The sequence below is a fragment of the Lithobates pipiens genome, unplaced genomic scaffold, assembly GCF_037356315.1.
Source record: "Lithobates pipiens isolate NorthernLeopardFrog02 unplaced genomic scaffold, aLitPip1_a1.2 Scaffold_16, whole genome shotgun sequence".
In the NCBI taxonomy this organism is placed as follows: domain Eukaryota; kingdom Metazoa; phylum Chordata; class Amphibia; order Anura; family Ranidae; genus Lithobates; species Lithobates pipiens.
The window spans coordinates 225,470,667-225,483,293 of NW_027507748.1; the positions used below are offsets into that span (position 1 = coordinate 225,470,667).

At 39.6% G+C, this 12,627-nt stretch overlaps 1 protein-coding gene across 1 annotated transcript in view; it reads right to left on the bottom strand.

Moving 5' to 3' along the window:
- Positions 1-12,627, bottom strand: part of IPO9 (importin 9) — a 90,965-nt gene that overhangs the window by 35,270 nt on the left and 43,068 nt on the right. The window contains exons 10-16 of the mRNA XM_077481148.1: positions 10,804-10,952; positions 10,414-10,512; positions 9,610-9,716; positions 8,579-8,718; positions 8,023-8,182; positions 7,720-7,946; positions 7,460-7,608 (exon numbers count right to left, since the gene is read on the bottom strand). Of these exons, the coding sequence (XP_077337274.1) occupies positions 7,460-7,608; positions 7,720-7,946; positions 8,023-8,182; positions 8,579-8,718; positions 9,610-9,716; positions 10,414-10,512; positions 10,804-10,952 (1,031 nt within the window). The remainder of the gene's footprint in view (positions 1-7,459; positions 7,609-7,719; positions 7,947-8,022; positions 8,183-8,578; positions 8,719-9,609; positions 9,717-10,413; positions 10,513-10,803; positions 10,953-12,627) is intronic.

Genomic DNA, 12,627 nt, shown 5'->3' on the forward strand with positions numbered 1-12,627 from the left:
TATAGTACAAAAATATAATCACTACTGCAATTACTTTCACTGTTCTACAGTAAAAAAAAAAATAACCCCTTACAGTAGTGATTATCTGCTTTTTTGTACTATAAAGGGCTAAGTTTAGTCTTTTTAAATCCATTATGTTACTAAACATCTTAGGCCTGGTTCACATCTATATGTTTATTAGTGCTTTTTTCAGAAATTCACTATAGTTCATTTACATGGTTTCCTATGGGACACATTCATATTTGTGCTTTTTCCAGCCGCTGCGTATGTGGAAAAGGTCAGGGACTTTTAACGCAAAATGGTGCTTTTTTGGTTCAATATACTTCAATGGAGAAGCTGCAGAAAAGCATGTAATGCATTTTTGCAGCAATTTGTGTTTTTTAATCTGCCCAAAAAAAATGCAAAAAAAACGCAAATTGCAGTAAAATCACGTGCGCAAAAATCAAACCGCACAGCAAAAAGCACTGCAGAAACAGATCAAAAGCAAAAACGGCATAGGTGCCTACTGAGCCTTATGCTGGCCTCACGGATCAATTTTCAGGTGAGAATATTCAGATGAAAAATCTTTGTACATTCGCTGAATGAAAGAATTTTGTTTGAAATTTTCACTTCATTTCTGAACAAAAACCACATACACTGTCTGAAAATTCTTTTGACCAAGAAGTTTTCTATTTCCAAATTTTCCAGTCACTGTGGTTGAAAATGAACGTCAATTTGACCCACTTTTTTTTTTTTAAATGTTATTAACCGATTAATTGAAACAATAATCGGCCAACTAATCGATTATGAAAATAATCGTTCGTTGCAGCCCTAAACAGAGCCCTCCAGCAATCCAATGCCCGGATCTTCATGCATCAGACAGAGGGAATGATCCTCTACAAAAGACCTGGAGTAGGGATATATGTAGGGAATGTGCCTTGACCTAGATACAACGTCCTACTGCAGAAATGTATCAAAGGAAAATCTGGAAAACTGAGACTGGCACATCTGCATTTTCTGCATGTCCAGTAGTGGGCTGGGAGCTTTGTGAACCCTCTGAGCTGTGGCCAGCCCGAAAAGCAGAGTCACAAAAAAAAAAAAAAAACACACAACTACACTGCAATTTGCAAAAACCCTTGATGAGCTTGTAAAAAAAACGGCACATGAAGATGTGTCATTGATGACTATGGACCCCGAAATCTACCTCTCGCAGAAGTCAACACTAAATGGACAGAGCCTATCTGAAACAGAAGGATGTCCAGCGTCTTAAGCTCTAAGCTAGGCTGTAGGTCCCCCCATTTGTTTTTGGGAGCACTACTGGTTGAGGGTTTTATTTGATTTTGTTTTTTAAACAATGAGACCATACCTTCTGCTCCAAGAGTCAAATGCAATGAGCCCACCAAACTTTTGCTGGCTAAACATGGAACAAAACCACCTCAGAGACTGCCCTAAGATCTTCTGGTCTGAGACAATCTCAAAACACAGCAGCCTCAGGTGCCTCCTTCACACAGGTGGGGAAAAGCTTACAGCATCTGGTATTCCTGGGCAGTCTCACATCTAGGGTTGATCCTGCTTAGGCTTCGATCAACAGAGATCAGGCCTGATCAAGGAGATGCAGCCTCAGTCCATCTGATGAAAAGTGAATGCGTCAGGAAAATACTGCCAAACCCCACAGTGCCTCAGTTGCATCTGACACGGTTGTCCATCTGGGGATGTGGACACCGCCAGATCACTGAACTGGTATAACAGGTAGGGGTGCACCAAATGGTTTTTTTGGTGCCAAAACCGATTCCGAAAATGAAAAATACACTAGGCCGAAAACGGGAAATGACCGATACCGAAACATTTTTTTTATATATATTTTTATACAGCAGATGGTCAGAGACTGCAGACATGGTCACAGACTGGGGACATGTGCAGGAGATCAATGCAGCCTCACCAGTGCCTGTCAGATGCAGCCAGCCAGTGTTCCCAGTGCAGCCAGCCAGTGTACAGAAGGGAGAAGAGCCGCCGCCACCTGGTTGATTAGAGCACCGGGAACATCACAACTTTCATTTCAATAGCTGTGTGTTCCCCTCCACGTGCCGTCACATACAGCCCCTCCTCTTTGTCCGGGCACTTTGATAGACAGATCACCCGTCCAATCCTGGGACGAGTGATCTGTCTATCAAAGTTCCCCGGACAAGGGGGAGGGGCTGTATGTGATGGCGCACGGCGGGGAACACAGCTATTGAAATTAAAGCTGTGATGTTCCCAGGGCTCTAATCAACCAGGCGGCAGAGGCGGCTCTCCTGCGCTATAGGACACCTCCATGATGGGCGGCACCCAGGGGCCCTGCCCCCGCCCCATTTTCGGCCGTTTTCCTCTTTTGGGAAATTGCTGCAAAGGCCATTTTCGGCCAATATGTTTCGGCGGCCGAAATTTCGGTGCATCACTAACAGGTAAATAATGTATCAACTATATTAGCCAACCTAATAACACATCCCTCCAAGGATGCAGGCCTAAAACAATGTTGCTTTACCGCTAAGCAACCCCTTACATATTTAGTATGCAGGTACCCAGGCATGCTGTTATGTAGGTACCCAAGTATACAAACATGTAGATATAAAAGTATTCTTGCCATTCATGCATTTATGTATGCAGCTCAAAGCAAATAAGCACATGTATGTATCCCAAGGCAATGAAGCACATTTGTATGTAGTAGGGCTGAAACAACGAATCGATTAATCGACAACTAATCGATAATGAAATTAATCGATTACTATTTTCATAATCGAATAATCGGCCAGTAGCATTATGGGGTTAAAAAAACTAAAATGAGCCCTTTATAGTACAAAAAGAGCAAATAATCACTACTGCAAATATTACTTTCACAATTCTACAGTAAAAAATGAACCCCTTACAGTCGGATTATCTGCTTTTTTTCTGCTATAAAGGGCTCATATTAGTTTTTTTAACCCCATTATGTTACTAAACGTCTTAGACCTGGTTCACATCTATGTGTGTTAGGCTGCTTTCACACTGCAGCGGGAGCGGCGTCGGCGGTAAAGTGCCGCTATTTTTAGCGGCGCTTTACCGTCGTTTTAGCGGCGGTGTGCGGGCGCTAGCGGGGTGGTTTTAACCCTCGCTAGCGGCCGAAAAGGGGTTAAACCCGCCCGCAAAGCGCCGCTGCCGCGGTGTCCCATTGATTTCAATGGGTAGGAGCGGTTTAGGAGCGGTGAATACACCGCTCCTTCACCGCTGCAAAGATGCGGCTGGCAGGACTTTTTTCACCGTCCTGCCAGCGCATCGCTCCAGTGTGAAAGCCCTCCGGCTTTCACACTGGAGTTAAAGGGGCTGGTTTTTTTCAGGCGTTACACAGGCGCTATTTTTAGCACTGTAACGCCTGAATACCGCCCCAGTGTGAAAGCAGCCTTATTGGTGCTTTTTGCAGAAATGCACTACAGTTCATTTACATGGTTTCCTATGAGGCATGTTGGAAAGGGTCGGGGACTTTTAACGGAAAATGGTGCTTTATTGGTTCAATATACTTCAATGGAGAAGCTGAAGAAAAGAATGCAATGCATTTTTGCAGCAATTTGTGTTTTTTTTTTTAAAAAAAAGCAAAATTGCAAATTTCAGTAAAATCACGTGTGCAAAAAACGCACAGCAAAAAGCAGTGCAGAAACAGATCAAAAGCAAAAACTGCAATGGTGTGTACCGAGCCTTATGCTGGCCACATGGATCAATTTTCAGATGAGTATATTCAGACGAAAAATCTTCGCTGAAAGAATTTTGTTTGAAATTTTCTGTTGTTTTTAACATTCTGTTTTTAAAATGAATGTAATTTCTGAACGAAAACCACATCCACTGTCTGAAAATTCCTTTGACTAAGAAGTTTTCTATTATTTCCAAATTTTCCCATCACTGTGGTTGAAAATGAAAGTCAATTTTTTTAAAAAAGGTTATTAACCGATTAATCGAAACAATAATCGGCCAACTAATCGATTATGAAAATAATCATTAGTTGCAGCCCTAGTATGTAGTCTTGGGCAACTAAGGACATATGCATGTAATCCTAGGCAAATAAGCACACATGTATACAGCTTAAAGTAAACAAGCACATATGTATGTGGTTTCATGTAAATAAGCATATATAAATGCAGTACAAATTAAAACATGTCAGCATGCGTTTAAGCATAATGCATTTATGGAGGCATGCGTTTATGGAAGCATGTGCTTATCCAATTATGCGATTTGGCAAAACATAAAAGTGTGTGTCCATGTAAACACGCATTTATGCAATACGTGCCCATGGAAACATGCATTTATGCAAACATGTATAAACATGCATCTTAAGCAAAAACATGTAATTTTTATGCAAACGTGTTTTATCAACCATGCATTTCAGCAACCGTGTGTTTTAGCTAGTTTGCAAGTATACCCTGCTTAACTGCACTTGGCTCCATACTAGTCCTGCAGGATTAACCAAGCACATATGCATCCAATGCAGCCTTGATGCTCTTTAAGAACAGCAAACAAAAGAAAAACAGGCTTCTGCAGACCAAATGCACATTTTACTGGAGACACAACTCCTTAAAATGCACCCATGCTCATGTTTTTCCAAATATGTATATTTAAGCAACAAGTTTGCAAGCATGTATACTACGCTGCACCTGCCTTCTTGAGCAGTCAACACTTTAAAGTGAACGGCTATCCATCCAGGGGTGCATCGACTTACAGTTGTACAGTGCCCCCAGATAAGCAGTAAATATGCAGCATATAATCATGACTTGTCTGACACACAGTTCTCCCATATTAAGTACTCTTACTTTGTTAGTATCCACGGGTTGCTGTTAAGTCTCCAGAGTCCCTTCTGACCACATGGCCGCCCTTCTACTGCCTGCCTATATTAAAATAGGCCATACTGAGAAAGCCTCCGCCCTCCAGTGGCTGGAGGATAAACAGCAGCCCACACGACTAAAAAGTACACATGATTAAACAGCACACAGAGGCCACTGGGAGAACAGACAGTCCGATCTCTTTTTTTTAAAGCGAAGCTGCAAAAATGCAGACTTGCCATTCCTGCTGCAGGATTCTGAACATAACAGGAGTCCAATCTTCATCCATCACGGCGAGCTGTCATAAAAGACCTTCAGAGACTGGATCCCCTGAACTTATTCGGCACCCTGCAGGAAAGCACCTTGGTCAGAACAAAACACTGCACAGGGTTCCATTACACAGGGTCCAGCACCATACGGCTGCATTACGGGGTACCTAAGGGTACCATCCATTTTGGTTGATAACTTTTTCAAATGGATCCGAATGAAGTTTATGATTCTTAATAGAACCGTCTAGACCACCACCTTATAGACACTGGTGAAAAAAACTGGAGGTACACTCTACAGTGAGTGGAATCCCCCTTAGACAGCTATATCCAGAACAAGTATCACATTTGGAAGATTTCCTCTTATTAGAAAACGAAAATGCTGGCATTCGTCTCACTGGGTCACCTAGACAAATCAAGAAGAATTACTAGAAAATTACTTAGAACCCCCAAACATGATATTTTTTTTATTAGCAGATGCCCTAAAGAAAAAAAAATAGCAGCTGTTGAATTTTTTTTTTTTTGGTCACACGGAATTTGGGCAGTGATTTTTGAAATGCAATATTTTTTGAATGAAATATAAAAAAAAGTACACAATATATAACCTACTCTGTAAAATATGAAGTTATCCTGGGTAAAACAGATACGCAACATGTCATGCTTTAAAATTGCAAACACTCATGGAATAGCAGCAAACTATGGTACTTAAAAATTTCTATATGCGACCAAAAAATAAAATAAAAAAAAATAAAAAATTTCTACAGGTTACCAGTTTAGAGTTACAGAGGAGGCCTAGTGCTAGAATTATTGGTCTCACGCCGACGTTCGCTGCAATGCCATTGTGGTTTGAATAAGGCCTACGTATACGTTCATCGCTGTGCCCAAGCACAGGAGATAGGGATGCTTAAAAAAAAAATGGTTTTTAATATATATTTATTTATTTTTTCCCAACGCTGTCCATTTCATTATTATTTTTTATATTTCTATCAAATATTCTATGTAAACATCCCTTGAGATAAAAAGAGCAGTGACAGGTCCTCTTTATGGAGAGATCTGAGGTCAATAAGACTCAACATCTCTCCTCTACAAAGCACTGGATTTAACCACTTCAGCCCCAGAAGGTTTCTCCTCCTTCACGACCTGTGTAGGAGGGGTTATATAGGGATGGACTTCTTATTTGATTGATTTACCAGCATCCATTCACCAGTAGGTGGTGTATAACCCAGATAGTAATGACTGCTCTGTGTCCCATGATGTATGAAAAAGAAAATGGCCTGGTCAGGAAGGGGAATCTTTTGGTTGTTAAAGCGATTAATGTAAATAAAAGGAAAGGGTGGTGTTGCGCTGTATATTTCCGTGTTTCTCCTATACCAATAGTAATAGATATAGGTAAGGGGCCACTACCTACTAGTGTGTGTTTGCACGGAGTGGAAAAACACCTGGATGCTGTCACTTTTCAGAGTTTGCACAACTTGCACAGTGAAGCACCTGCACTTAAGTTTTTCTTGCACCTTTTATATGAACTGAACACTCATACTGATCTATATATAAGATAATACTTTGATTTTTTATATAAATAGATTTAGGTATTTGGATTGATTTATTTTGGATATATCGGCTGCTATTGCAGTATGTTTGCTTATTTGCACAGGCCGGGTATACAGTACGCTGCTATATGCACTTTTGCACATTATTAATTTATACACCTTTTGAATATATTATTTATATTTTTATTTACCATTGGTTCACGCTGCACTTTATATGGATGTTTACACAATTTTTATTGTGTACAGTAACGATTTTATACTTATGCCATTTTTCGCACTGGCTGTATAATACTTCTGTCACGGAGCACGTTTATTAGCATCATTGAGATTGGCATTTTAGATTATCACATACCCAATTTTTTTTTATATAATATTTTTTCCTACTTTGTGCCTTTCTATATCTATTACTATTGGTGCCAGAGGAGAAACACAGAACTATACTGCCCATATTGAGGATTAGGTGATAGAAGAGCGCAACACCACCCTTTCCTTTTATTTACACTTATAGTGAATACAGTCTGATCCACTTCGGTGTATGCAGCAGTTCCCTTATTTTAATATTTGTTTACATGGTAGCGCAGGAATAGCCCTTTATTATTAAAGAGATTAATGAACAGTAGAGGAAAATAAAATTGCTAAAAAAAAATAATAATAAAACCACAAATTGCTAAATCACGATTGTGTAGTTAGTAATCCATCATGGGAATAATAGTATACTTCTGTATATAACTAAGAAGTCGTAATCATCTATAACAACTAAAAATATGTTTGTTTTTTAAACATGCACAGATATATTATAAAATTGCACTGATAACAGGCATGCATATTGGTTCTTGTAAGAACTCACCGCACAGAGACCACTTGGGATCTTCTCAGCAGGAGCCTGCATTATGCTGACCAAAGTGGGTATAAGCCTCATCTGCATAGCACTCTGACATCCCTCTATTTGAGCCAGCTCTTTAAAAATATCTTGAGCCAAAGAAGCAACAACAGGATCTGAAACCAAAATGAAGTTAAAAAAAAAAAAAAAAACACAACACTTTGTTAGCTAGACAAGATCATGACTGCTCACCAGTGTTACTAAAATTAAACTCACACATTACTTACCATTGCTATACTTGAGGAAAATGGCGATTGTGAAAGGGCAGATTTTGGATTCAGCATTGGCTGTAAACACTGGATCCACACTGCAGACAATGCAAAGTGTTTCCATTACAAGATTCAGAACTTCAGATGTGAACTGGGCTGCCAGGTGGATAAGTCCATCGACCACACTGGGCAGGAATGGCTGGAGCACATGAGTGCTTTCAGAGATCTTCAGCTGATCACAGTATCTACAACCAACAATGAATAACTAAGCAAAGAAAAGTCAAAATCTTTGGACTGAAATAAAAGGTAACATTCTCTTACCCCCAGATAGCTCGGACAGCAGATATTCTTACTGAGGGTGGTTGGTTATCATGCAGCCCACTGACTGTGGCCTGAAGAAACTGCTGTATCAGCTCTGGTGACATCGCAGCTGTAAATCTACTGGCAGCCCAAAGTGAACGCCCCAAGAGAAAAGGAGAAACTAACAGGGAAACAGAAGAAAGTGCAACTAGTAACTTACACTTAATGTCATGTTTAACATTCCTCATATAACCATTATAAATTCCTTAACATTTTCCGTCATGGCAATGCTCAAAGCTGAGAGTTGGATATTTTTGTGCATTACCACTATGACTATTAATGTTTACATCTTGATCTTCCAATGTTACTTCAACTTGCGCTATTTTATCTTCTGAATTCTAGTGCTATGCAAAATACAACAATCTTTGTAAACATGCAAGGTCATATGGACCTGAGGACCACATTAGAAACACTGCTAAAAGTAAAGATGACACATGAGACAGAAGAAAAAAAAAAAAAAAAACATAAGTGGTTAACTATTGGGTTTGTTATATTTTTTCACCTGCAAGTTACATACCTGAAAGATTAAGGTCTGCAAGAATGACACCGGTTAAGAAGCCAGGCATGTCAAACTGAACTCGTCCACTTTGCACACCATCTATTATTACAGACTTCACTGAGCCCAAGGCCAGCATGCATGCCTCATGTATCTTCCACCTGCACAATCACAGCATGTTCTATTTATACCAAATTCAAGCATAGTAAACATACAATAATATTCAGTTTATTTACTTTTCACGATTACAACTGATTGTGCATACACACACACGTGGTCAGCCCAAATAGCATCTGCTGTGCCGTAGTGTGTAGTATAGTTTAGTGTGATCAGCATTTTACAAGCCTTTGCCCCAACATTAAAGCTGAATTTTCAGTTACATATTCAGGTGATAGAAAGCTTACAATGCTTCAAGATAATCTATAAACCTTTTTATCATTGGCAGTACTTTTCCCACCACACCACAACAGATATTATACAAATATAAAATTTTCCTCATCTTGGCTTAGCTACTACTAGAATGACAGTTTCCATAGATGGATACTTATCTCACTCTCCGATATGCACTTTTGGTTGGGAAATATGCCTAAATAATGCTGACAGGTTTATATGTTTACACATTACTTAAGTATTATTGAATATTATATAGGAGCTAAAAAACTAAAAATGTATAACTATTGTCCCTATTGTGATTTTCTGAATAAGTCTGGTATAGAACATGTATGCCCACCATAAAAAAGGAAATTGGAATATTTAGTAGTTTTGTGCACATTTTCTTTTCTTTATTATTGGTCAGAAATAAAATATTCAATTAAAATAAGTTAATTTTTTTGTCAGGTAAATATGAAATATTGCATATACATATTTTGTATTCTATTCAGCGAGCAAGGCAAGTGTTAGAATTCCGTGCACGTTTTTCATTTTTTCAACTTTTTTTTTCTTTTCTCAAGCCCGTTTATAGAACTCAAAAATGCAAACAGTAATTTACAAACCATAGTAAATCAGTCAGAGTAACCCCCCCTTTTGTTTTTTTCTATAGAAACAATATTTACCAGTGCTCTCCCCCCTGGCTCTTAATCTGTTCAGCCTCCTGAAGATGACGAGTAGCAGCAGCAGCAAGTGCAACTGCGCTCTCATTTTGAAACTCACTGGATACTGCCTAGAAGCGAAGGGAAAACAGAAATAGTTTTCGTATTATGTACAGTGGTAAAGTCAGATAATTGCACAAGTGGTAGGTAATCAAGCTACAAAAAACAAATCATTACTATGGTAAGTTTATATCTTGCTGGACTTTACTAATAAGATTCTCTAAAGTACATAGAGGAAGGTAAGGATCTCTTGGATGAGGGTCCCCCTGGTTGATGGAGATAATCTGCTCTGTGGCGAGCTAGGTCTACAAAACCTCCCCGTCCTCCCACACCTTTTTTCTCCCTCTTCCTTCCTACCCGCCCTTTTTTCTCTTCTAGTCTTTCACCATCATGAAAACTTAAGCAGTTTTTTCGATGCATAGCAGTAGCCAGCAGTGGCCCCGTGCTGGGATTCCTATATGGGGGCTTCTTTATGGCACAACAGGTTGATGCCTGACTGATAATGTTCACTCTTTACTTTTTGGGCTGGAATGGAATCATTGACTATTTACATATTTTTGATGGATCATATTGGGTTTTTTTAATTATATTTCTTTGACCTAGGTTACTGTATTGGAAATTAGATACTGATGGATCCTTTTTGTACTTCCATAATAAGGTGTATGGACACGTATAAGTTGGAAAATTGCCTTTTCTAAAATAAAAAAAATAAAAGAAAATTCTCTAAAGTACTGTGTACGCAATACATTTGCAATGCATTTCACTCACCAGCAAAAGATCCTGTGCAGCTATGCGGACAGTGTATGAAAATGTGTCATCGTCTTCGTCTTCAACAAACTGCTGAGGATTTGCAGTCCACACCTTTATCTAGAAAAACAATATAAGGGTGATTTAGTTATGATTTTATCAACAGAGCTAGAACTTGACCCTTGCTTTTATCTACTGCCAAGCCCCAGTGCTTTGTTTAGAAATTGAATAGTTATAGCTATGTAATGGGAACAAAACAGAACTAGAATTGATCATTGACCGTTGCTCAATTCTAGTTCTGTTTTGTTCCCATTACATAGCTATAACTATTCAATTTCTAAACAAGGCACTGGGGCTTGTCAGTAGATTTCCAAACATTGCACATCATATCTATTGTACTTAGCCTCTTACCTGTTCCTCTGTGATTTGCATGTAGAGTATAACATAGTAGAACAGCTCTGGAAGAGCTTTTTTCACTGTCCCTTTAAACTTGTTCTCTAGCAAGGTGTGCACAAACTCAAAGATACTAAATACCAGGTTTTCAAATCCTAAAACTTCACCTGGTGGGATGAAAAGCAAGAACAAAAATTCAACAGATGCAAAAAATAGGATTTTTAAAACCGCTTACCTGTAAAATCCTTTTCTTGGACTACATCATAGGACACAGAGTCTCAAGTAATTACTTGGTGGGTTATAGGCTTACCTCCAGGTGTTGACACTGGTATAACCAATACAGGAAGTTAACTCCCCTATATAACCCCTCCTTCCAGGAGCACTCAGTTTTTGTAGCCAAGCAATACAAGTAATATACTCTCACCCCATAAAACAGAGGGGCGCGAGCTCGGTGTCCTATGATGTACTCCAAGAAAAGGATTTTACAGGTAAGCCTTTTTAAAAATCCTATTTTCTTTATCGTACATCATAGGACACAGAGTCTCAAGTAATTACTAGGTGGGATGTCCCATAGCAATGCTACTTGAGGGGAGGGAGACACAACCCATAGGGTAACCCCCAGACCTGAGGACTTATACTGCTGTCTGCAGCACACTGCGCCCGGAGGCGATATCCTCATTCCATCTTACATGCACTTGATAACATTTTGCAAATGTATGTACTAAAGGCCAAGTCGCGGCCTTGCAGATTTGTGACCTGGAGGCCTGGTGACGCACTGCCCAAGAACCACCAACCGTTCTGGTAGAGTGCGCCTTAACTTGAAAAGGGGGAATCTTTCCCTTTAAATCATAAGTTTGAATTATAACTTGCCAAATGCACTTAGCGACAGTGGATTTTGACGCTGCCAGTCCCTTCTTAGGACCCTCTCTGGCAGAAGAAATAAGACATCAGCCGTACGAATCGGAGCAGTTTTCTTAAATACATTTTCACTGCTCTCACTACATCAAGGCAATGTAGTGACCTTTCTTCCCTGGAACAAGGTCTTGGGAAAAAACCCTGGCTGTACAATATCTTCATTCAGATGAAAGCCTGAAACCACTTTTGGCAAAAAAAACCTGGACGAGGGCGTAACACCACTCTGTCCTCATGAATAATCAAATCTGACGCCTTACAAAGAGCAGCCAATTCTGAAATCCTCCTTGCGGAGGATATAGCAAATGAAAATATCAGCTTCCTAGTCGGAAGGACTAAGGGAACATGCTGTAACAGTTCGAATGGCTGTTTTTGTAACACTGACAAAACTAAAATTTAAGTCCCAAGGGCTTAAGAGTGATTTAACTGGCGGATTAATCCGCAGCACTCCTTGCATGAAACCCTGGACTAAAGAATGCATAGCAAGCAGTGTTTGAAATAAAAATTGATAAGGCTGAGACTTGGCCCTTAATGGTACTCAGGGCCAACTTCATCTCTACGCTTAATTGTAGAAAGGTAAGAATTCTGCCTATGATATAACTCAGAGGGTACCAACCCTTGGACTCACACCAGGAAACATAAGCTTTCCAGGCTCTAATACATGGGTCTTCAAACTATGGCCCTCCAGTTGTTCAGGAACTACAATTCCCATAATGCCTAGTCATGTCTGTGAATGTTAGTTTTACAATGCCTCATGGGATGTGTAGTTTGAGGATCCCTGCTCTAATATATAGCTCTAGAAGCTGGCTTCCTAGCATTAATCAACGTAGAGATAACTGACCTGGAAAACCCACGTTTATTCAGAATGTGGGTCTCAATAGCCAAGCCATTAAATTTATTGTTCGTAAAGTAGGATGGAATATCGGCCCC